Source organism: Lagenorhynchus albirostris, chromosome 3 (assembly GCF_949774975.1).
Source record: "Lagenorhynchus albirostris chromosome 3, mLagAlb1.1, whole genome shotgun sequence".
In the NCBI taxonomy this organism is placed as follows: Eukaryota; Metazoa; Chordata; class Mammalia; order Artiodactyla; family Delphinidae; genus Lagenorhynchus; species Lagenorhynchus albirostris.
This window is the reverse complement of record NC_083097.1, coordinates 87,982,827-88,006,681: the sequence shown is the minus strand read 5'-3', so window position 1 is coordinate 88,006,681 and position 23,855 is coordinate 87,982,827. Positions and strand designations below refer to the sequence as shown.

Genomic DNA, 23,855 nt, shown 5'->3' with positions numbered 1-23,855 from the left:
GAGAATCTGCCTGCTAATGCAGGGGACACGGGTTCGCGTCCTGGTCTGGGAGGATCCCACATGCCGCGTAGCGGCTGGGCCTGTGAGCCACAACTACTGAGCCTGCGCATCTGGAGCCTGTGCTCCGCAACAAGAGAGGCCGCGATAGTGAGAGGCCCACGCACGGCGATGAAGAGTGGCCTCTGCTCGCCGCAACTAGAGAAAGCCCTCGCACAGAAACGAAGACCCAACACAGCAAAAATAAGTTAATAAACTCCTACCCCCAACATCTAAAAAAAAAAAAAAAAAAATTTTTTTTGGTGAACTACTCACATCAAAACTGTGAAAACTTACAGAGACTGTTTAAATGTTCTTCATTTTAAGAACGAACATGAAAATAAAGAACTGATTATGCTTCTTGTTCTAAAATGATCTTTAATTGCGTAGAGTGAGAATGTTGTTTTTTATTATTTAATGCTTATGTATTACTGAGGTTTATGTTCAAATATATCACTTTTAGAAACATGTAGCTCCAGAGCTGCAGATCCTGCGTTCGATATAGTTAAAAGAACGGAGACCTGGTTTACGGAAGCCTAGGTACATGAAATTATTTTTAATGTTTTGTTCTTAATTTCAAATTTACTCATTCAGCAATCAGCATTTAATAATTTCGTATGATGCACCTAGTACTGTGTGAAGCACTGGTGACACAAAAGTGAATAAGACATGGTCACAGACCTGCATTAGCTTGCCTTAGACTCTAGTGGGAGAAACATACACTTAATTAGACTAAATTATAAAGCAGTGTTTAAGGCCGTGGTGGGAGAATGAGCAACATCAGTGGGTGTACAGAAGGCAGAGTCTCTTAATCTGACGGTGGGCATCCTGGGAGGTTTTACAGAGGATGTGTACTGGAGGTGTGAAGGCTGAATTATGCTTTGACAGGAAGTGAAGCCAGCCTTGTAACTGCTCCAGGTGGCTTGGGACAATATTGCTGCTAATGCTTTTTTTTTTAGAATCATACTAGTCCACTATGTATTATTTTTTATTACTCTGGGTATGTATGCCCACAAAGTAGTTTAATCAATTAATTAATAATTTTTTTACTCACTATAAATTGAAAGGCCAGTATGATTGTACCTAGCTAACCTAATGAATTTAGCACATTTATATATAATTAATACTTTTATATATTAAATTTAGAAGTGTAAGTGCTACCTGTGTGCTGATGAGGCCCACATTTATTTGACTCTCCTTGGATATCTAACAGACATCTCAGATATAGTATATTCAAAACCAAAGTCTCTCCCTACCTGTCCCCAAAGCATCTTAGTTAATTGCAGTAATACCTTCCAGTTGCTCAAACCAGAAACCTTGGAATTATCCCTGATTCTTATTTTTCTCTTGTGCTCCATAACTAATTTGTCAGAAAATTCTGTTGATTCTAATTTCAAATATATCCAGAATCTGATCACTTTATACTACCTCCAGCTGCTGTCACTGTGGCCCAGGTCACTGATGTTGCTTGACTAGATTAATTCATTACAGCTTCTCTGCTTCTACTATTGCTCCTAGTCTAGCTAGACTTACACAGAAGCTAGAATAATCATTTAAAAATGTAGCTTAGATCCTGTCACATACCTGCTTAAAACCCACCAAATTCCCAGATTCCTTAGAGCAGAAGCTAAAATCCTTACTTTGGCCTACAAGGCCTCACCCAGTCTTCCCTTCTTTGCCCCCCTCTTTGGCCATGTCTCTAATTAGTTTTCCTTCTATTCACTCTGCTCCAGAACCTCTGGCTCCTTACTAATCCTCCAAAACGCTAGACCAGTTCCCATCTCAGGGCCTTTGCACTTATTCTTGTCCCAGGCATCAGCATGGTTTTGTTTGCTGCCTCACCTCCTTCAAACTTGTGCCCATATATCTTTTCAATGAGATCATTCTTGACTGCTTATTTAAAATTACACTCCATCTTTCTTCCCCCCACTGGTTCCCATCTGCCCTGCCTTGCTTTATTTTTTTCTTTATAGTACTTAACACCTTTTAACATACTATACAATTTGTTTACTTATTGTTTCTACTGCCCCCTTCCAACTAGAAATATAAGTACCCTATGGACAGGGATTTTTTTGTCTGTTTTGTTCACTGCTATGTTTTTAGCAGCTGGAATATTTTCTGGTACATAATGGATGCCCAATAAATAGTTACTGACTATATGAATAATAGTCTTCTATGTTCTTTTTTGAGTGATTGAAGAGGCTGAGCTTTTTAAATTATTTTTACACTTTCAGTAACTGGATTTAAATATCAGTTGCTCTGAACTAGGGAAGTGGTTCCTTGTCCAGGCTGAGATCCACTGGGTATCTTTTTCAGAAATAGGAATTGTTAGCCTTACCCCAAGCCAATTAAATCAGAACCTCTAAGGATGGGACCTGGTCATTAGTGTTTTTTAAAAGTTTCCCCATATGATCCTAATGTGCAGCCAAGGTTAGAGCCACGTGCTCAGGAACATTTAAATAAGTGTGAATGAATGAATGAAAGTGCACCACAACTACCGCACCAGAGATGCAGATTTGGACCAGCTCAAGCATTAGGATTGGATGTCAGATGTTTGCAATGAGAGCTTGGTCCTGCGCAGCACAGCGCAGGGAGGGCTGGTGGGGGAGGAGGAAGGGAAGGGGAAAGGGGAGGTGAGTAGATGGAGAAAACAAAGAAGGGACTCCCAGGTAGCTGTAGCTGGAAGGAAAGTTTGTTCCCCTGGTCCCTTGACAGCTGTTGCCAATTGACGATTTCTGTCTAAAAGGCATAGTTCTGTTGTGGGCTGCCTAGTTAGTAATTTGTGTTAAGGCAGGTATATTATATTTCAAGACTCACTAATTTTTCCTCTCTCTGAAGTAATCAGGAAGTGAGCTCAGTTTTAAATAATGAATACAGGTCTCTGAGCACAGTGAGAATAACTTCTCAAAACTTGGAGAAAGAGATTTGAGCTATTTTAACTTAAGATGTCAGGGAATAGTAGGTATGGAGAGTGAACGGCCTTGATACGCAAGCTCTGGGATTCCTTTCTGCAGTTGAAATGTTTTTGTTTTCCTGAAGGTTTCAGAGAAGGTGGGAGATATGATCAGAGTTATTTAAGGAATATTTATCTGGCTGGTTATGTGGCAAGAAGGAGTTAGAAGGGATAGCTCTGAAGAGAAGCAGTGAGTAAAGTGTCCTAGAAAGCAAAACAGAGAATGAATAAAATGGTGAAAGATGTCAGATCCAGTAGGAGAATGGCAGAACCAGCCAGGCCTTGGATTTGGAAATAAAGCAAAGAGACAGCATCCCATTGTGATTAAGAAGGCAGTGGTTGGAAGGAACACATAAAGAAGGAGACAGAGAATTAACATGGTAGCTATTGTGGATGTGATAAGCATTCCAGACTCTGGAAGTCCTATTTTCATGGTTAGAATTAGAAATTTTTATTGTCTCTGCCAGGCTCTCAGGCTATTTAAAAGCTTTCAGTTATACCCTGAGTGTCTCAGTTCTGTGAGGTGCTGGGAAGGATTTACCTGATGTCCTAAATGTGACTTATCTAGCTTTTATTACTCTCTCCATACTCGAGTACCAGCCTTAACCAAACTGAGGTTCAGCCTAGTTGATGAGCAGAAGGGATGCCCCTCGCTCTCTCCTTTGTCCAACCAAGTTCTTCTCTAAATGTAGATAACAGAACCTGTCGAGGTGCGGAAGGCTTCCTGTGCTCAGGGACAGAAATTCCCTCTCTGCCCCATTCCATTCCATTCCCAGCAGTCTCAGTTTCTTTACTATTATTTTTAGTCTTGCCATGCACAACCCCTATTATAGCCCCTCCCTTTCTCCTTGTATCTCCCTCCCTATCCTTAATAGATGGCTCTCCCCACTTTCTTATAAATGCCTTTCTCTGACCCCTCTGTCTCCCTGTGCTTTTGGTCTCTCCCATGATCCCCATCTTGGCAGCCTGACAGGTGTTGGCAGGTGAGTGTGTGTTGCTGATCTACAGCCCCAGCAGCCTGTCTTAACCCTTGACTTTGCTCCCTAAAGATTACAACCGATTGCTTTGAAACTCAGTCACAATGAAGCCAACATCCACAGGGCTGGCAAGAAGTAATTTAGGTACTAGTTGACATTTGAACATATTTAACTATACAGAAGTTTTTATTCTTTTCAAAAATTATCTCCTCCAACTGGCTTCACGTAAATTATCCTTGTTAGTCTGAAACAGTGGAACATCCCTGCTGCCTTTGCCAAGGTACTGTGAGTCCTCTTATGCTGCTTCATCCCCTTTAGTCAACCTGCACAATTGAGGATTTTGTTTCATTTTTTACTTTTCCAGAGTCTTAACAAAATTTGGAAGCTATTTGAGGTCTTTTTATAATCCTCCAAGTCTGTGTTTCCTAGGTAACATTTTAGTGTCTCATTTTATTCTTAAGTACATCCACAGCCATACAATCATTGACTAATTTTAGCCTTTAACCTGAATTGGCTATAAGTAATATTTTTTTGCAATAAAAGCAGTGTTAAACTGAAAGTTGATTACCTGCATTCTACATTCTGACTTGAATTTCTTTTAAAATACCTTATGAAGCTGTTTAAAAATTGGAATGAAGCATTTAAAAGATCCTGGTGGTATGGCTTTGCTTATTCAAATCCTCTGTGATTTGTGTAACCCAAGACTACCAGTGAATTTGTAAGGGAAAGTAAGTTTAATTAAAATGTCAGTTTCCTAAATGTAATTATTTGTTTATGAAGGATTATTTTAGATAGCTTTTTATGAAACGCTGGAGGTCACTATTATGAAATTCCCATAGCAAGGCAGGGAATATGATGAATTCGACAGAGCTGTTTGTGGGGTTCTGAATAAAAATGCCACGCCCCTTAGAGGTGCTCCGTATGTCGTATATTGATGCCAGTTACCAGGAATTAACCTCCTGGAACTGCCTTTGGATACTGTCATATTTCAAGTTGAACTGGCCAATGTGGTCATAGGGAAGGTGACACAAGCGTAGTCAGTGACTGTCAGCTCATGAAAAATGAGCCTTAATTGAATCCGAGGGCAAGACACTCTTCAAGATCTCAGTAGAAAGCTGGCATGTGAGAGCCAAAGTAAACCTGTTTCCTCATGTTTGAGTCTTTGCTCCATTGGAAGAGAAAGAATGCTCCGTTTATGGACAATAAATACAGGGCAGTATCAGCCACAAGTGGCCCAGTGTCATCATCTGACCCACCTTGAACTGATGAATGGGCATGGATGTAGGATTTCTGAAAGCTCAGGAGTCAATGAACTAGAATTAGAATTTTATCACATGTAGATAGTTTCTGGAATTGTTACTTCTTGCTATTCCATTAGTTCTAGAAGATATCTTTGGGTTTTCCTAAGTCTGAAAAATAGTTTAGATTTGCCATCGACTCTCTGCCTATTATCGGCACTTTAATAAGTTATTCAAACCTCTTTGCTCCTCAGTTACCTTCCCTAATATGAGGGGACCGATCTGGCACAAATAAAGTTTTGTTTCCTGCAGAACTTTACTGTATCCTCCCACTGGGTCCTGGTCGAGGAAGTAATTTTTTTTTTTTTATTGTGGTAAAATGTACATAACAAAAGTTTACCTTTTTAACCATTTTTAAGTGTACAGTTCAGTGGTGCTAAGTACACTCACAGCGTTGTGATGAGATATTTTACAGTGAAGGAAGCTAAGAGATAAAGTCATAATTCACATAGAAACTTTGTGCCAGAAGCTGTGCTAGACCCCAGAATATGCATGTGTAGGAGATGTTTATGTGGCTGGATAGAATTTTTATGATTTTCATCATAATATATATAATGTATAATATAATATATATATAGTATATATATAGTATATATATACTATATATATACTATATATATAGCATATATATAGTATATACTATATATATAGTATATACTATATATATGCTATATATATAGTATATACTATATATATACTATATATATAGTATATATATAGTATATATATATAATATAATATATAGTATAATACAGTATAATTGGGAAAATAGAGTGATGCTGTATGTGTATTATACGTGGCTATATTTAATAACAGTTCACATATGCATATGGTTACACGTAGCAAAAGTCATCCTCAACATTCATAGGTTTAATGGTCATGCTTCAAAATATTTTCTAGCAGCTCTGTGGGTCCATTTTGTGTATTTCTGATTTGGCTGTGGTACAGACATGGGGCTGCTGTCAGGACATGAGCTCAGCAAGCCGCCCAGTACCTGCAACTCACAGAAGCTACTTCATTCTTTACATGTTCCCAGAACAGTAGTTATGAAAATTTTGGGGGTGTTGGGATCAAAAATACCCTGTAAAGAAAGCTAACTATAAAAGTAATGTGGCTTTAGAAAATGGTGATTTTTTAATTGAGGTATAGTTGACAATATTATATTAGTTTATGGTGTATAAGAGTGATTCAAAATTTTTATAGATTATACTCCACTTATAGTCATAAGAAATGGTGATTTTTATATAGAAAAGAGAAATACGGGGTACATTACTGAGGGGAACATTAAGAGGGATATCAAATTTAACAGTGATTCTGATCCTTGACATGTATAAGTTCATCTTTGCTTAATCAAGAATAAGAAAACTTGACCAGTGAAACCATTTTAGCTACTAGTTTAGCTCCAATGCAAAATCTTGTGAAAAAGTTTAGTGAAAGTGAAAAGACAGTTACCTTGTGGTATTAAGATATGTATAGGAAATATGTGACTGTTCTCAGAATATGAATTGAAAGCCAGGAGCTATGCAAACATTTTCATAAAGGATTTCCATTAAAGTCATCTTTCCATGATTGAAGACTGGTTTGAGAAATTTAGTTCCCCAATGTGGAGCTAATAAGAGTGACCACATCAGCGTTGCTTGTCTTCCCAGGAGGTGTTTTCTTGGCCACTGAAGATACACCTAGAGAGAAGGCTGAATGGAGCAAGCATCTCCCTCTAAGCTTTTGTGAACATATGTAGCTAAAGAAGGGCAGTGAGCCTCAGAGATTCAAGTGGCTAAGGATATTCCCCCTTGTCTTAGGAGAAACCTGACTTCTCTTCAAGTATACAGAGTCCCCTATAGCCCTTCTGTATTGATTTTCTATTGCTGTACAACAAATTACCATAGACTTAGCATCTTAAAACCACATATATTTATCATCTTACTATATCCATGGGTCAGAAGTCCAGATGCTGCAACTTGGTTTTTCCAGGGTCTCACAAGGTCACAATCAAGGTGTCAGTTGGGGTTGCATCTCTTTCTAGAGTTTAGATCCTCTTACAAGCTCATGTAGTTGTTGGAGGAATTCAGTTCCTTGTAGTTATAGGACTGAGGTCCACATTTTCTTTCTAGCCATCAGTCAGGGACTGCTCTCGGTCTTGAGGGTCTTAGCCACGTGGTCTTCTCACAGGGCCTTTCACAGTCCCTCTCAAAACGTGGTTGCTCACTTCTCCGAGGCCAGCAGGAGAATCTCTCTGACCTCTAGACCCTCTGTCAGAGCTCAACTGATTAGGCCAGGCCCATCCAGGATACTGTCTTTTGACTAATTCAGTGTTTAATTGGTCAGGGATCTTAATTATAGCTGCAAAATCCTTTTACTTTTCCTTATAAGGTCCTGCCCACACTCAAGGTCAGGGATTATGTTAGGGCATGGGCCCTTGGGGTCATTTTAGAATTTTACCTACCATACCTGTTTATTTTCTCACTGTGTTTCTCAGGGTCAGAAAGTGGAGGCAGGATCCTCTTTGCTCTCCATGGCTGCTTCCAGACCATTGCTCTTCCAACATTTGTGAAAAATAACAACAACAAATATAACTAACAAAATATCGAGACTTTGGGACTTGTTCCATTTGGCATTACCATTGTCTCTCCTGTTTTATTGCAGTCTTCTCTGTACTCCTTGTGTCTCCTGCTCTTTCATAAAAGACGTGGGTACCGGCCTCACAACCTTGTACTTTGCTCCAAGCCTAGCTGTTATTCTGGATGATTTCTGTTTCCATCACCACCTGGAGATACGTCAGGAGTTGGGAGGGAAGAAAGCATAGCAAGGAGCACGTGCATCAGCCCTTTGATTCTTTAAATGACTTTAATGATGTCTGAAAGATTATTAGAAACTTATTTTGCTGTTTTGTATTTTATATAGTCTTTTGGTTATTGTTCCTTTAGGTACTTCGAAACATTTTTGTGGTTTTGTTTAATACCAGCCTACCTTATCTGTGGTAGGTAGAGAGGTCAAGGATAGGAATCAGGTGCCATGTTTGGGGTATAAAGCTAGAGCCCAAGCAGCCCACCTATGGGCTCTGGGCATGGTGTTGGCTATAGCTCTCAGACAGTGGAGTGAGGAGACCCTTGAGGAAGGGGAAGCAGCGAGTCAGCCCAGGTTCTGACTGGTCAACTGTATGGAGCTGCTGAGACAGCCAGAGCAGTCTGTCATTTTGTTTGTTTTTGTTTCTTGTTTTGTTTGTTTAACAAAGGTGAGTCTGTTCCCTTTCGTTATGCTTTGGTTGCCAAGTACCAACAATGTTCTGATGTTGGTAAAGCCTCAGTCCATGGTAATTGAGGAAGAACTTTGTCCAACCCATTTCTTCTTTCCTGGTCCTGCCTCCGTTCTCTCATGTTGTTCTGAGTCCCACACTGGACGGCGACTTCTTGGAACATCTGACCTGAGAGGCTAATTGCAGAGAGGTTTTCCTGAATCTCGTGCTGAAGGCTCAGAATTCAGCCTTAGTGACAGAGGCTTGCTGTCTCAACTAGAAAACGTTCCCTACTGTTGTGGACCTTTTCGCATTTCACCCTCTTAGCCATCCCTGTTTATCTCCGTAGCCCTGCAACATGCATCAGAGCAGTGGGCAGGGACTCTGTATGAAGCCTTTCTGTGAGCTGAGGTGGGGAGGAGGGTGTGCGTGCTGCCTGGCAGACCCAGTTCTCCACAGCTGCTCTGTCCAACACTGTAGCCACTGGCCACAGATATAAAAAGTAAATGCAAACTAAACAACATTAAATAAGATTAAAAAAATTCAGGTCGGGCTTCCCTGGTGGCGCAGTGGTTGAGAGTCCGCCTGCCGATGCAGGGGACACGGGTTCGTGCCCTGGTGCGGGAAGATCCCACAGGCTGCGGAGCAGCTGGGCCCGTGAGCCATGGCCGCTGAGCCTGCGCGTCCGGGGCCTGTGCTCTGCAACGGGAGAGGCCACAACAATGAGAGGCCGGCGTACCACAAAAAAAAAAAAAAAAAAAAAAAAAATTCAGGTCCTTCCTCACACTAGTCGCGTCTCAAGTGCTCAGTAGCCACATGTGACTAGCGGTTACCATATTCAACAGCAGAATTAGAGAACACTTCCATCATTGCAGAAAGTTCTCTGGGAGGGTGCTGCTTTAGAGTGTTTCTTTCCCTTTTGTCCTACAGCAGCAGCAATACCAGTGTCTTCTCTTCTCTTGGGGTCGAAGCTCGCCTCACTCACTGCTCTTACGCCTGCAAGTCAGCTTCATGCAGGAATTACCTCCTTCCGCTACAGCAGGACTTGAGGGTGGCCTAGAGAAGACTGCCATCTCCTGGAGGGCTCCCTGATGGTGCTGGAAAGGCCATGTACTAGTTTTCTATTGCTGTAACAAATTATCGCACACTTAGCAGCTTAAAACAGCACAAATTTGTTATCTCATAGTTTATTAGAAGATCACCACAGGTTTCATCAGACTAAAATCATCCACCTTGTATTGTTTTCTGGAAGACTGAGAGGAGAATCTGTTTTCTTGCTCCGTCAGGTTTTTGAGGAAATTCAGTTCCCTAAGGTTGTAGGTCTGAAGTCCAGATTTCTTACTGGCTGTCAGCTCTAGAAGTTGCCCACATTCCTTGACTCCTGGCCCTCTTCCTCCAGACGCAAAGCCAGTAAAGGCAGGTTGAATCCCTTTCACAGTTCAAATGTCCCCTGCATCTTCCTCCTTCGCATCTCTCTGACTTTAGCTGGGAGAGGTTCTCTGCTTATAAGGACTCACATGACTAGATTGGGCCTACCCTGGGTAGTCTCCTCATCTCAAAATCCGTAACTTTAATCACATCTGCAAAGTCTCTTTTGCCATTTGAGGTAGCATATTAGGGCATAGATATCCTTGGGAGGAGTGTTATTTGGTATACCATATGCTTCCAAATTAATTCTTTGCACGTTATTAAGCAAAAATAGCTTATTTGAGATACAGTTTATTTGAAGAGGATAATTAAGATCCTACCATCTTTGTGTAAATGATATTATTAATTTTCCTTGGAGACAACATCAGGGGAAGGCAGGAAACATCAAGAAAGGAGTAGAGAAAGTGAACAAATAGGGAAGGTGGTACATGGAGAAAATCTTTACTTCTTAAACAATGTTTTATATTGCTTTTCACATAGTGGAACATACAACCCATAATACTGCAATTTGGAGTACATTGATAAAATATCACCAAGATATCTCTGAATTAACCACTTACTCATATTTTATCTTTAAAAAAAAAGAGAAAATCTATACAAAAGTGGCATTATAATCACGAAGATAAATATCTGAAATGGAACAATGTTAAAGAAAATAAGCCTGTCAAATTGTGGGTAATTATGTGAGAGATTTAACAGCTTTCCCACCTATTAGATTGCTAACTTTTTTGATTTTTATGACGCCTCAATAAATCTATTTGATTTTAATGTTTGTTACCATTCACTTGTTCATCATAGATTTCTGACCTCATTTCTAATTTAGTATTAAAATATTATGTAACCATTTAGTTTAATCAAATGATTCTAGACTGTTGTCTATTGTACAGTGATACTCTATAATAAACTATATTTATAGTTTTTGAGGATGAATGTAGTATTTATATTTCTCATCTTTCATTTTATTTATCTCATTAGCTAAGAAACCTTTCCAGCTTGGACCTACGTCATATCACTGAACTGGATAATGAAACCGTGATGGAAATTGTCAAGAGGTGCAAAAATCTAAGCTCTCTCAATCTCTGCCTGAACTGGATCATAAATGACAGGTAACCATTGTAACATCTTAAAAATACTTTTCCATAGGGAAACATGTGCTCTATGTACCAAGTACTGATTATCATTATAATAAGGCATGTCTACTTTGATGAAAATGTGATAAAGCCATGACTTTTAAAATAGATATGTTTAAGTTTTGAAAACCATTTAGAAGTATACTTTTAACCCATCCATTGCTTATATTTGCAACAAGGTTTTTATGTGCTAAGACTCAAATGTTTGCCTGAACAGTTATAATAATAGAAGTCTATTGAATTTTCTCTTTGTCACCCACCCAAGACATATTGTTTATTTGTCACTTTAATATTTTTGCAACTTTTGTGTTAATTTTACTTCTCACTTATCAAGGAAAATGGTTCTGAGAAACTGTTTCAAACATTATGCATTCAGATCCTTTCTCAAGGATGACATTTTGTTTTCTGTATAAATAGAATTTGTTTTGAAAATGAAAGTCATGTGATGGACAGTTTAATATGTAGTGTAAAAATGTGTAAAATGGGTAGTTTTAAAAACAAACAAAGATAAACCAGTTTTTCTCTGAAATATTTAATGAAGGGAATAAAAAGATGCAAGAACCCTTGAAAATAGATTTGTTTATAATGAAAACAGCTGCAGAGTTAGCACTACTCTACTACTGCTGATTAGTTTAGGTGGATTCTTAAATATAAGCGTGAGATAAGATTCTTGCCCAGTAACTTTTCAAGAATAAATTTTTAAAAAAAGTTAGGCCACCAAAAATATTTTGCTTTCAAAATAGACAGCACTATTTCAGCTATAATTAGAACCTATTTAGATTTAAATATTTTTCACAAATTAGAGCAGAGGTTTATTAAGATTGTGTGGGATAATGCTTTAAATTCAATACACTTCCCCCTTTCACTTTTAATTTCCTTTTATACTTTTAACAATAAAATCGTGTAGACTACATTTTCCCCAAGTATGGTAAATTCTAGTGACTTTTTTTTTTTTTTGCGTTACGCGGGCCTCTCACTGCTGTGGCCTCTCCCGCTGCGGAGCACAGGCTCCCGGACGCGCAGGCTCAGCGGCCATGGCTCACGGGCCCAGCTGCTCCACGGCATGTGGGATCCTCCCAGACTGGGGCACAAACCCGTGTCCCCTGCATCGGCAGGTGGACTCTCAACCACTGCGCCACCAGGGAAGCCCTCTAGTGACATTTTTATAAAATACCCTGCATTGCTCTTTAAATTATGTGATCGCTTTTGACTTAGCTCTTTCTTAGTAAAATTTTTCTTGAAAAATTTACTAATCCAGAATTGGCCCATGGTCATCATTTATAAAAGGTGTTTATTGTTTTTGAGTAACAGTCACTATGTGAGGTGGATCAAAATCTAAAGAAAATTGATGAAAATTTTAAAAATTAAATTATTCTCTATAATCAACATTCGCCTACATAGCCAATTATGTGGCAACTTAAAAATAATCTTTTAAGTGTTTTTCATAATAACTAATAAAATAAAGTACATGAAAAACATCATCCTGTGGTTTAGGTGTTTAGCATTAGCTTAATATTGAGGTAAACTTCTTGGTAATGCTTCAGATTGAAAGGTGAAAACTATTTGTGCCACAATATGGTTATGAAAACGATTGCCTTTCATTCCACAACAGTATTCTATGTCCATGCATAGAAGACTCAGTACTTGGAGCCTACAGAGGTAAATTAGATGCAGTCCATATATGACTATAAGGGCTATCTGCTCGGTAAACATTTTACTTAGGTTTGTATTATTTACACAAAGATATTCAGAGATTTCTTATCATTTAGCTCTTCAAATGCTTATTTAGCCACAACTGGGTATTTACAAATAAAAAAGTGGGCAGCCCTCACCTTCTCTTTCTTAGGTTCCATCTACTCAGATCTCTTGCTATTTCAGTCATTTTTTTCCTAATTATAATGGTTATTTGGTATTTGATCCTAAATACCTGTACTGTAGAGGTTTATTTGCAAGGAATGAAAGTGTATTTTTGTGTTTTTAATGGAAAAGTTTGGATTAATTGAGAAAACATGCATTTTAATGAGGCTGAGCGGTAGAGTTTTAAAGATCAGACTCTTTTAGGTTTTAATTACACTGCTTGCACTTATCCTGTGTACTGTAATAGGAGTTTCAAACATTAAAACCCACTTTGTAGTATCATCTAAATTACTCAGCTCATTGTTCTTGCCATACTCTATCACTAAGCTAAGTAATATTTGTAATTATATTGGTATAAATCTAGGACTTCCCATCAGACTTAATTATAATTTCAGCACTTAGCCGAGATGGGTTAGTAACCTTTCATATAGAGGACACTGGACTGCACTAATGCATTTAGCCTATCAATTAGCGTCTGTTTTACATTTGTTCATTATTATTATCCGCTAGTAAATCAGGAGGCATTTATTAACCCCCTACTAAATACTTGGTGCTGTGTCTCAGACTGTGGAGCACTGAGTCCCTGCTGCTCTCAGAAGGTTTTCTCTTTAGGTGACATAAGACTTAATGAGTGAGATAATAGTGAGCCTTGTAAGGATAGAGGGGAGGAAGGTAACCTGTATCACCCAGGTAATTGATAGGCACTTTACATGTGTTCTCATTTAATCCTTTCAACATCTTTTGTCAGCGGAAGGTCATACTATTCCTATTAAATTTAGCCCATTTGTTTGACTTTTCTTTGGCTTTTCCAGTTGTATGTATTTTACATCTTTGCTGCAGTAAAAACTGGATGGGGACAAACAAGAAAAAGCAAATGGCTGATGAGTCAATTTCCATTTCATAGCTAGGTTCACATACAATTGACATTTATATGTAACATTCTTAGTTTTTTTTTAGACTAATTTCGTCATTTTCTTTCATAATAAAGTTACAATAGAACCTTTAGATACTATTTTAAACTTAATACCTGTGAAAAGGATCTATGTTTAATGCTGCTGGCTTTAATAAAGGATTCCTCACATGAAGATACACTTTGATACTCTTCCCAGATCTTTAGATATAAGATTTATGCTGGATTTTAAAAGATTTTATCAATAAACTTTTTTTGAAGCTCAAAATTTTAAAATATTTAGCAATTGAAGGTCTTTACTGTTAAGCTCATGAAACCTTTTAGCATTCTGTGGTTCTTGAATTGATCTGTGTGACTAAGACATGCTGTTCTTTATCTTTGTTTTCTAAAAGGACTTTTTGTGTTTAGAGAGTTAAACAGCGTGATATTTTCTTGTATTCAGAAGGATGGTCTTAGTAGTCGTTTGACATTTACCATTGCTTTTGAATACAAATCAAATCCAAGTGGTTTATGAAAAGACGACGCTGACTATTTCTATCAATGATTTAAATTAAACATCTGGTTATTATGTCTCCTCTACTCTCTCTGACTGTAAGTTTATTGGAATGTTTACTTGTATTTGATGTAAATCCTTTGTTATTTCACATTCAATTTGGTCTTCATTGTTTTTGTATGTTTGGTATAGAGTCCAGAAGCAGCATGCTTTGAATGTAAAAAAAAGATATATGAAAAAGGAATGGTTCTGAGCATCTTTATAGTAATATGCCTATTATGGCTTTTCTTTTTGGCAAGAAGAATTAAGTGAAATCTAATTTATTTTAATAGATCTTTATGGAAGCTATTTTTAATATTTAAATTGGCTACCAAAGAGAGAATTAATCTACCTAATTTCAATTTTTAACGTTAGTCCCGAAAATAAAATTTGATCATATAATGTATATACCCATTATCTAATATATGATTCTTTCGTTGACAATTGACCATGCTTGCTCATGAATTAGGAAAACAGTAGAAGATAACAATACAAGAGAAGTGAAAGATTCTCTAGCATCCGTCAGCTAAAGTCACAAAACAGCAAAAGTCAGGCTGGTTGTTAAAGCCAGTTATGCTGCCAACTAGTTGAACTTGCCTAGCTAGAGATTTATTCTTTGAATTTGCAGTTTAAAACAAAATTGAATGTATAAGTTTGTTGAACATGGATAACTAAGGATACCTTCTGTAAGGAGTTAATTTGCTGTATGAATCATATATTTATGTAAAGGCAGCTGTTGCATCAGTGGACACTCTAAAATTTGAGGACTTTTAAACCTGAGACTGTTGCAACCAGTTTCTTTCAAGTATAAAATAACGTTTACAATATGTTACTCTTTCACTTTATATGTACTTGTGTTTAGAATAGTAACTATAAATATCTTCTCTTTAAGTAAAACTTTTGAATACCATCATTTTGAAATTGCAAACTGGTGGGCTCAGCTGAGTCCGGTCCACAAAGCTGTTTTGTTTGGCCTATACAATATTTTAAAAATTGAATTAGTTACCAACTTAAAAAAATTGGGGTAGTTCACATAAAAATTCTGAATTTTGGCCTTCTCTTGGGAAAGTTGCAAATCTAGCAACATTGAACCCACATTTTCTCATGTCAACAGTTTTTCCAGGGTGAGTAATGGACTTTTCTCGTTGGCCATTCTCCAATATTTCTACTATTCCCACCCAGCATGACCTATTTTTTTGTATTATCTACTTGTTCCTTACCCAGTCTACGAATTGAATTCTCCCTTATTGAAATCCAGAATGTAGAGATTTTTAGGTAAAGATTTCTTATTTTAAATCAAGTAGTTCTTTTTAAATTGAGTCTGATAACATATGTTAACAGATAATATAGAGTTGATTAGTTTACCTAAATTAGTTCTTCATTATTTCAGGCCTCAGAACTTTGACCAACATGTTGAAGTTACAGAGGGAGACAGAATTCAGTTTAAAATAAATTAAAACCTTCGTTTTCATTGACTGCCTTCCAAAATGGAGAACTCACTCCCACTTAGTGTTCAAACGAGTGTTCTAAAACAGTTTCCTGAATAATAGAGTTGAACTAGTTTACTAAATTAACTCCAACTTCAAGCCTGTGATTTAAAATGAATTCATTTGCAATGCTTAGTATTTGATTCACAATTCCTTTGTTTATAATATTAAGAAAAATCTTAAGACTATTCTTTCTCTTTTCTTTTTCTGCGCAGAGCCCTTTTTAGTCTTTTAGGTATACTGAGATTGAAGTTGTAGAGTGACAGATTATTCCACCACCCCTTTCAGGGAGACTGACAGCATCCTGGCTCATGTAACACTCAATGAGGCTTTCTATAAAGATTTTTCTAACTCCCTTGATCTTCTCTGGATGTTTATTCTGTTTCTTCTTTAAAATTTCCGTTGATTCAATAAAAAACGGTGACATTTAAAATAAAGTTCAAAGAGGATTTGAGCAGGTGTTGGTGATATAAAATATTTGCTGAGTGCCCATTGTGTTTTATTTCCAAGAATTGTTTTGTGAACATATGCTATATATTGTACTTATAAGTGTTCGAGGACTGGGTGGATAATCTACCATCTTCCTGTGAATGTCACGTCACAGTGGACTTAGAATTTTATTTCATTTCAATCCCCTAATATTACTTAATTCTCCTAGAGACTTAGGTTCAAAGATTGCCCAAGGGGGACAAACCTATCCATTAAATCCAGCAGGCATGGTTGAATTTGAGTTGGAGAATATTTTGTTTTCTATTAAAGTTAAGTGATCTGGAGGAGAGGAATACTTTTCACCTTGGAGTATTGAGTGTGAAGTTTGAACAATTTGCTCCTATAAAAGCATGAAAACTTGGAAATAAAGAGGTGGTAAAAATAATGCTGCCCATAGAAGCAGCTCCATGGTGGTATTTAGAGCAGCGCTCTCCTGCCAGTGCAGAATGCTGAGCAGTCTATCTGCATACTTTTGGTGCCTAATAATGTGGTAGGGCTGGTTAGGTGGAGTTTTAGTAAATCTGAATTTTAGTTATTTCCGTAATTTACTACATGGTTTTGAGTATGTTCTATATCCATATTTTTTAAAAAAGGATGAATATATTTTACTGAGTTCTAGGAGAGCTGCAGGGACAGAATGGAGCCTTTCTGAGCTAGTGACGCTTGTTAGAGGTTGGCTTATTATTGATACTCTCTTTTATAGTCACAGTTATTTGTAAGACCATCCCTAGAAGAATAGTATGATTTTGGGGTAACTACTATTCAGGCCCCCTAACCATCTTCAAAAATGATGCCTTAGGTGTCCTTCTATCCATTAGACCCTCTCTTTAAAACCATGATTGCTTTTTGTAGTGCCCCTGAGATTGGAGGGTATAATATTTTCTCTCTTTTGTTTTTTAACCAAGGATAATAACAACAGCTAATAATAGCTACCATTTATTACAATCTGTGCCATACAGTGTGCTAAGTGTTTACACCCTGTGTTTCATTTAATCTTTACAACAGCCCTGAGGAAGAAATTAACCTCCTTTTTAAATGGAGGGATTAAGGTCCAGAAAGGTTAGACTGCTCTCAACTAGTAAGTGGTGGAGCCAAGACTGGAACCCATTTTTCCGTGTCTTCAAAGTCCAAGCTCTAACCACGAGGGGCTCCCTGTCTCCCAGTACCTTATTCTGACTCAGACCTAATGACCTAATGTCCTGATTTGCTCAGGACAGTCTCAGCCCATTCCTGTTGTTTTGGAATTCTGTCAGGGTTAGCACTTGCGCTGCCATTGCTCCTTTCTGTGTTCCAGATGTCCTGCTTTGGATGATAAGCTATGTGGTCATCCTACCTCAGGCTATGCTTGATCATTCTGAGCATCATTAGAGTGTTGCCTTCTCTTTTCCGTATGGGGTATCTGAGCGGTAAAAGTTTTAGATAAGACCTGTAGATTTAAAAAACATCTAATTTTGTAATAAAAAGCAATTTTCCCCCCAACAACTCCATTTATAAACACTCTTCATTTCTTACTAAGTTTCTTGAAGAAAAGTAGAAAGTATTGCTCATTTTTGTGTCTTATACCACATCTAGCTCATACTTGATATCAAAAAGAATTTCAGAATGAATTTTGAGTAGATATTTAAGCATGTGATGATACACATTTACTTTTACAAATAGTTTATTATCTATAAATGCTCTCTGTCAGTTGTAACAAATTAATCGTTGCAGAGTGAAGGAGAATACTGGGTGGTATATACTTTGAGTAAGTTGTTACTGAGTTAAAAAGGAGGAAGTTAACTTCATTGAAGCTTTCAGTACCTTTGGTAAAAACTAACTGCCATAACTAATCTGTACAGTTTCCCTAGCATATGTGATTTTTCAGATAGCTAATGATATTTTTCTACAGAAGGAGAAGTTTTTCTGATAAAGCGATTTGTGCATTTATCCTCAGATGAAATTCAAATTAAAGGTACTTTTTCATTGCTTGGTTTGTAGTGCTGTTGGGTATCGCTTCTGATATTGGTTCTTTCAATAATTCTAATTGCCGAATATCATTTTAAAGGAAATATTAATTGATATGTAACATTAGAGCATTTAACCTAGTACAGTCACTTGAAAGGAAATCTATATGAGGTCGTCTTTATCTCATCTATGTCAGCCTGCTTTGATTTGTAACTCCAGTTCTGGAGATGGGATGGAAACTGGATTTGATGTGGAAGAGTTTGTCTTATTGATTCTCCACGTTCACATTTTTGTCGTATAGAAAAATGCGAATTTTTATGATAGTTCCAACGTATAATGGTAATTTTCAATTTCTGCTTTGTCTTTGGTTCCTAGTGAGCAATAATGCATAAGTAAACATTTCTGCAAATAATAATAATTAACAGAGCTTTTATAGAATCATATTATTGGTATTCCTGGATGTGCTATTCTAAATGCTGCCACTGATTTTGTGTTTTTAAGACAATATAAAGATGAGTAAATGTATATTTTAAGCACTTAGTTTGTGGGATTAAAAAATTATGTCTTACGTGTTATGAATCAGAATTCATGATCAAATTATGGGAAAGAATGGGACACAATGTATCAATATATGATGATGAATGCAGTGCTGTATACGCATAAATTTGGAGGCTTCCTAACCTCAAAACCCATTTTAAAATTAGCAACAATGAACAAAATCTTCACTTATTGATGAAAATGAAAATAGTTTATTGACTGTTGGGACAAATTTATGACTTCCTGCCCTCCCCCCTCTTCCCCCCAGCTGTTTTCTTATTCTTAATCCCCAACCAGAAATGGTAATTAAAATAACTCACTGTTGTCAAAATTTTTAAATGTATGATAAATGAAGCCCAGTAAATAGTAAAAATATGAGAAAGGTGATTAAATCTGACAATTTCCTTGTAAAAGGCTTGAGATGATAAATATCTCCTGTGATTAGTTATTAATTTAGTGCAAGAGATTTTGCTTCAGCCTAAAATATTTTATAAACAGTGGCATAAAGAAATATCTTAGAAGATAGGTACACACATGTTTAACCAGAGGAGAAATAGCTGGAACTTGATTGGTATTAATTAAAAATGGCAGAGCTGACATGTATGTGCCTGGGCTACTTTCCGTATGACGGTCCTTTCAGAAATTAAAAAAGAATACATGAAGACATGAAGAATTGACAGAGTACTTTCAGCTTGAACCTTTTTGTCTCATGAAGATGGAAAAGTTTTATGTTTATCATTCCTCAACTGATAAAATATTTAGTTTAAGGTAGTATAAAGTAACTCCTTGCTTATTGAAGTTGACAAAAGCAAACTTGTTTCATTAACAGTTATAGTTGCACTGCTAATAATTTCCCTTAAAGTGAATGTGAATTCCTTTATATTTAAAGAAAAGATGAAATAATAATGGTGGTTGTAATGAAGTGCTGTATCACGTTACTGTTGGCTGAATCCATAGCCCATCAGTCTACTGGTGGCATATATCATTGTGTGGCTGTGTCATGTTTTGTTTATGAATCTCTCTCTTTGCAAGGGCGAATCTGCGTCTTCATCTTTGGCCCTCTGCCCCAGCCTCAGCCCCTGGAACCTCACATAGAGCCCAGCTCAGAGAAGCGATTTAATACCTACGTGTTGAGGGAGTTATAAATGTTGCTTTTGTAGGATGGATAAGTCTGTTTTTAAATTTGGCTTGAACTCTGGCCAAAATCCAGGCAACTGGTTCACATGTCCTCCTTCTTCCAGATTTACTTATTTCTGAATAAAGTTGATACTTAAGAAAGTGAGGACAGTGTCGTTGTCTTGATTTAGATAGAGCTTGCTTTATGTATTGCATGCTTTTTATCTGAAAGCCATAGCTTCGTTTTTTGAACAATACCTAGGCTTTAATGTTGAATCGTTGGTTTCTGCTTTTTTAATAGAGTCTTTGGAATACTTTTAAATGAAGATCCAGAAACTTCATTTGCTTTTCATATGTAATGACACCTTGTATTAATTGAAAAGAGGCAGAGGAGACAGTTACAGCTTTTTTTTTCTGTTTCTTGGTGAGAAAAGTATGGCTATATGAAAAAACTTGCATATTTTTTCTTCATTCTTCCTTGTAGCACTTTTAAGTGCTGCTCTTTAAATGTATGTTTAATATTTGGTTAATTGTAACTATGAATCTAAACATACTGATTTAAGTCCAGGTTCACATTAGAATAATTATCTGGTTAATTACTCTTGTGCAAAAATAGGCTAAAAAATCATCAGAACATCAACTTGTGAAAGCAGTGGCAGGAGTTTCAAAACCACCAAGCATACCTACTGCAAATCACATCAGCAAAGCAATTAATTTAGGCTAATTGCTTTTCTGTTTGTTCAAGATGCACTTTGGAACTGTCTTTTGAAATCGTGGCAATTAAGATTAGTAAGCAATATAATTAAAGAATGTTAGAATTGTCACTATTTTTCAAAAATGGTAATTATTCCATATGAACCTATATAGTAGATGTATCACCCATGTGGGACTTGGAAATAATTAAAGCAAAATAGGAGTATTTTAGCACACAAGTTTCCCTTTAAAAATAAATCGAGTAGATTACCTTTTCAGCAACTGTAGCACAGGGTTATCTTTAATCTCTAATTATCAAGAAGAATTATCTCATTTCAATAATGCACACACTAAGGAGGTTTGTTCACACAGAGGGAGAAATAACCACCGAAGATGGCACTGGCTAGTGGCATTTTCTCTAACAGATGTGTTTCGGGGTTCTTGTATGGCTTGTCCTAACATAATCAGGATTTTTAAATGTCTTAAAAAACAGATTAGGCATACCTCATGTTATTGAAGTTTTCCTTTATTGAGCATTATAATTTGGGCAGCACCAATTTGTCTAAAATTGAAAACGACTTGAGTTTCCAACTGTTTCTGCATGAAGCCATGTTGTAACAGAACCTCAGCAAAAAAAAAATGGGAACTTTAGGAATCAGTTCTTCACTGGAAATGTAGGAATGTCATTAGTGGGGGAATTAGTCATTCCCCAAACTGCTTCTCTGTTCACCATATTGTCAAACAGCAAGTAGCTATTTCTTTCATCTCTCTCCTTCCCTAAGGAGCCATTCTTATCACGCAGCGTGTTTAGTGGCCTGTCCTGCCCGATGAAATTATCCAAAGCAAATAGATTGGATTGTATTAAGGACTGTGGCTCTCCGAGTGAATCTTTGAGAGACACACCTGTTAAAGGAAGTCTTGATAGCAGTTACTTTGTGACTTTCCGGGTCTGTGACAAGAAATTTAGGAAGATATTCATTAAAATTAGATTTGATGCAATCAATTAAATTTCAAGTTTTGTTTTGGCATTCTACTTTTTGTTTGTTAGTAGATATAAAAATTATTTTCTTTATTTCTGCTTAAATCGGGTATGAATAGATCTCTAAGCCTAGCTAGTTAACTGTATCACAAAACTAGATTTTTCTCTAGTGATCACTTTCATGGAGAAGAACAAAAGTATGTTTAGTTTTTACAAGGATATATTTTTCTTTACTTCTTTTACAAAACTTCATAGTTTCTAGAAGTGCAGCATACTTGATCCAGATTTCCCGGTGATGCTGTTTGTTGTGGAATGTTTGATTAGAAGCCTTCATGTTGAAGGTAAAAATATCAAATCAGATGAAAATAAATATATTGATTAGAATAAATAGAAAAGTGTGGAGGACTCCTAGAATACAGAAAAATGAACAAAGAAACCTAAATGATGTTGGTCTTCTTTTGAATCTGTCATTGAAGTAGCAGAACAGTGTTACTCTAGTTTGGGGAAAACTCAAGCTAGTACTTCTTTTTGGCCTTTAAAACATGAATTCTGCAATTATTTATAGTTGAAAGACAGCACAGGTGCTATAAAATTTGTCACTATTTCACAGACTTTAGAAGATTGCAAATTATGGCCACATATTTACCCTATCCCTGTATGCATGCCTTTGTGCATTGGTATATTGACTACCCTTACATCAAGAGGTGGCATCTGTTTCTCTATCCCCTTGAACTTGGGCTGGCTTTGTGACATGCTCTAACCAATAGGATGTAGTGGAAATTATGTTGTGGGACTTCCAAGGTTTGGCTTCAAGGGGCCTTGCAACTTGCTTTTCTGGAAGGTGCCCCACCTGAAGAGGCCCAGAGTAGTCTCTCTGAGAATGAGAGATCACATGGAGATAGAGGTCTAGCCAACAGCCAGGGTCAAACTGTCAGACGTGTGACAGAGGCCATCTTAAACCATCCAGCCTCAGTCAAACCTTTGGATTCCTGCAGTCCTGTGAATGAAACCCGCAGAACTGCTCAGCTGAGTCCAGGGAGTTGTAAGCAAGTAAGAGCAGTTTTTTTAAGCTGTGAAGTTTTGGTGTAGTTTGTTATTCAGACATTGACTTTGTAGCTGCTCTATGTTGAACGTTTTGTATTAAGTTAGGCAAGGTGCCAAGAGTGATTTATTCATTATCCTATTTAATTATCACATCAACTCTGTGACACAGGTATCATTATGCCCCATTTTATAGATGAGGTAAAAAAAAGGCTCAGAGAGGTAAAAGATCTTGCTGGCGATCACAGCTAGGAAGTGCAGTCAGGATTGAATGCAGATCTGCCTGACCTTAGTCTCATCTATCAAACTAGCTCCAAAAGCTTATTTTAAGTTTAAAAATACATTTGGTTGCGATAAGCAGTTAAACCTACCAGTAGAGTCTATGAATATAAGTACTAGCTAAATTGCATTATAATAAAATACCTCTCATTGATTAAAATAAACATTACAATAAAATAACATCCATTTGCAGTTTCTAGTGTAACTATTTAATCTTGGGTAATCACCTAAAAAATGCATGGGGAAAAGAGACTGTTCTTCTGAAAGGAATAGTGTGAATACAAAATTAAGAATACATAAATGTAAGGCCTTGATTTTATACGTATTTAAAACAGTTTTTGGCGTTTCATATTATTCAGAATAGATCTCTTTCTACCCTTTTGTCAAGTTAGGGAGATATGGAAAAAGAGGAGATCGTCTTTTAGAAGAATTGTGGCTGAAGCTTAATCACTGTCATGTTTGCCTTCAACACTGTGTCTTTTAGTAATAAGTCTTGTAAGGACATAACTTCTATGGCCTATAGGCAGTAATGGTACTAATACCTATGACGAAAATACCACAAAAAATTCTACAAATAGAAGTGGTAGTCTTTTCATTTTTTGAAATGCTTTTTTAAAAAATTTTAACTATCACCTTAGAAACCATACATCAATAAACTAATTAAGACGAGTGGGTGATTCTGACATGTATATCATATCTCACCTTACCATTTACTATAGCACCACACTAATCAGACCTGCCTCAGGGTTTTATTGCCTGTTAAATGAAGCCTGGGAGCATTTCCTCCATGATTTATTATGGTATTTGGAGAACTAGTTTCATTTGGGAAATACAGTTTCATTTGTTTTCCTTTTAACTTGAATTTAAACTCAATTCCTATTTTTGGTTTTGATTAATCTTTTTTTCCATTAGCAAATTACCAGTGTATTTTAATATT

The 23,855-nt window shown here is 36.9% G+C and overlaps 1 protein-coding gene across 3 annotated transcripts in view; it reads left to right on the top strand.

The window, feature by feature from the left end:
- Nucleotides 1-23,855, top strand: part of FBXL17 (F-box and leucine rich repeat protein 17) — a 478,885-nt gene that overhangs the window by 155,450 nt on the left and 299,580 nt on the right. For all 3 annotated transcript variants that reach the window (XM_060143363.1, XM_060143362.1, XM_060143364.1), the window contains one exon: nucleotides 10,900-11,030. In XM_060143363.1, the coding sequence (XP_059999346.1) occupies nucleotides 10,900-11,030 (131 nt within the window). The remainder of the gene's footprint in view (nucleotides 1-10,899; nucleotides 11,031-23,855) is intronic.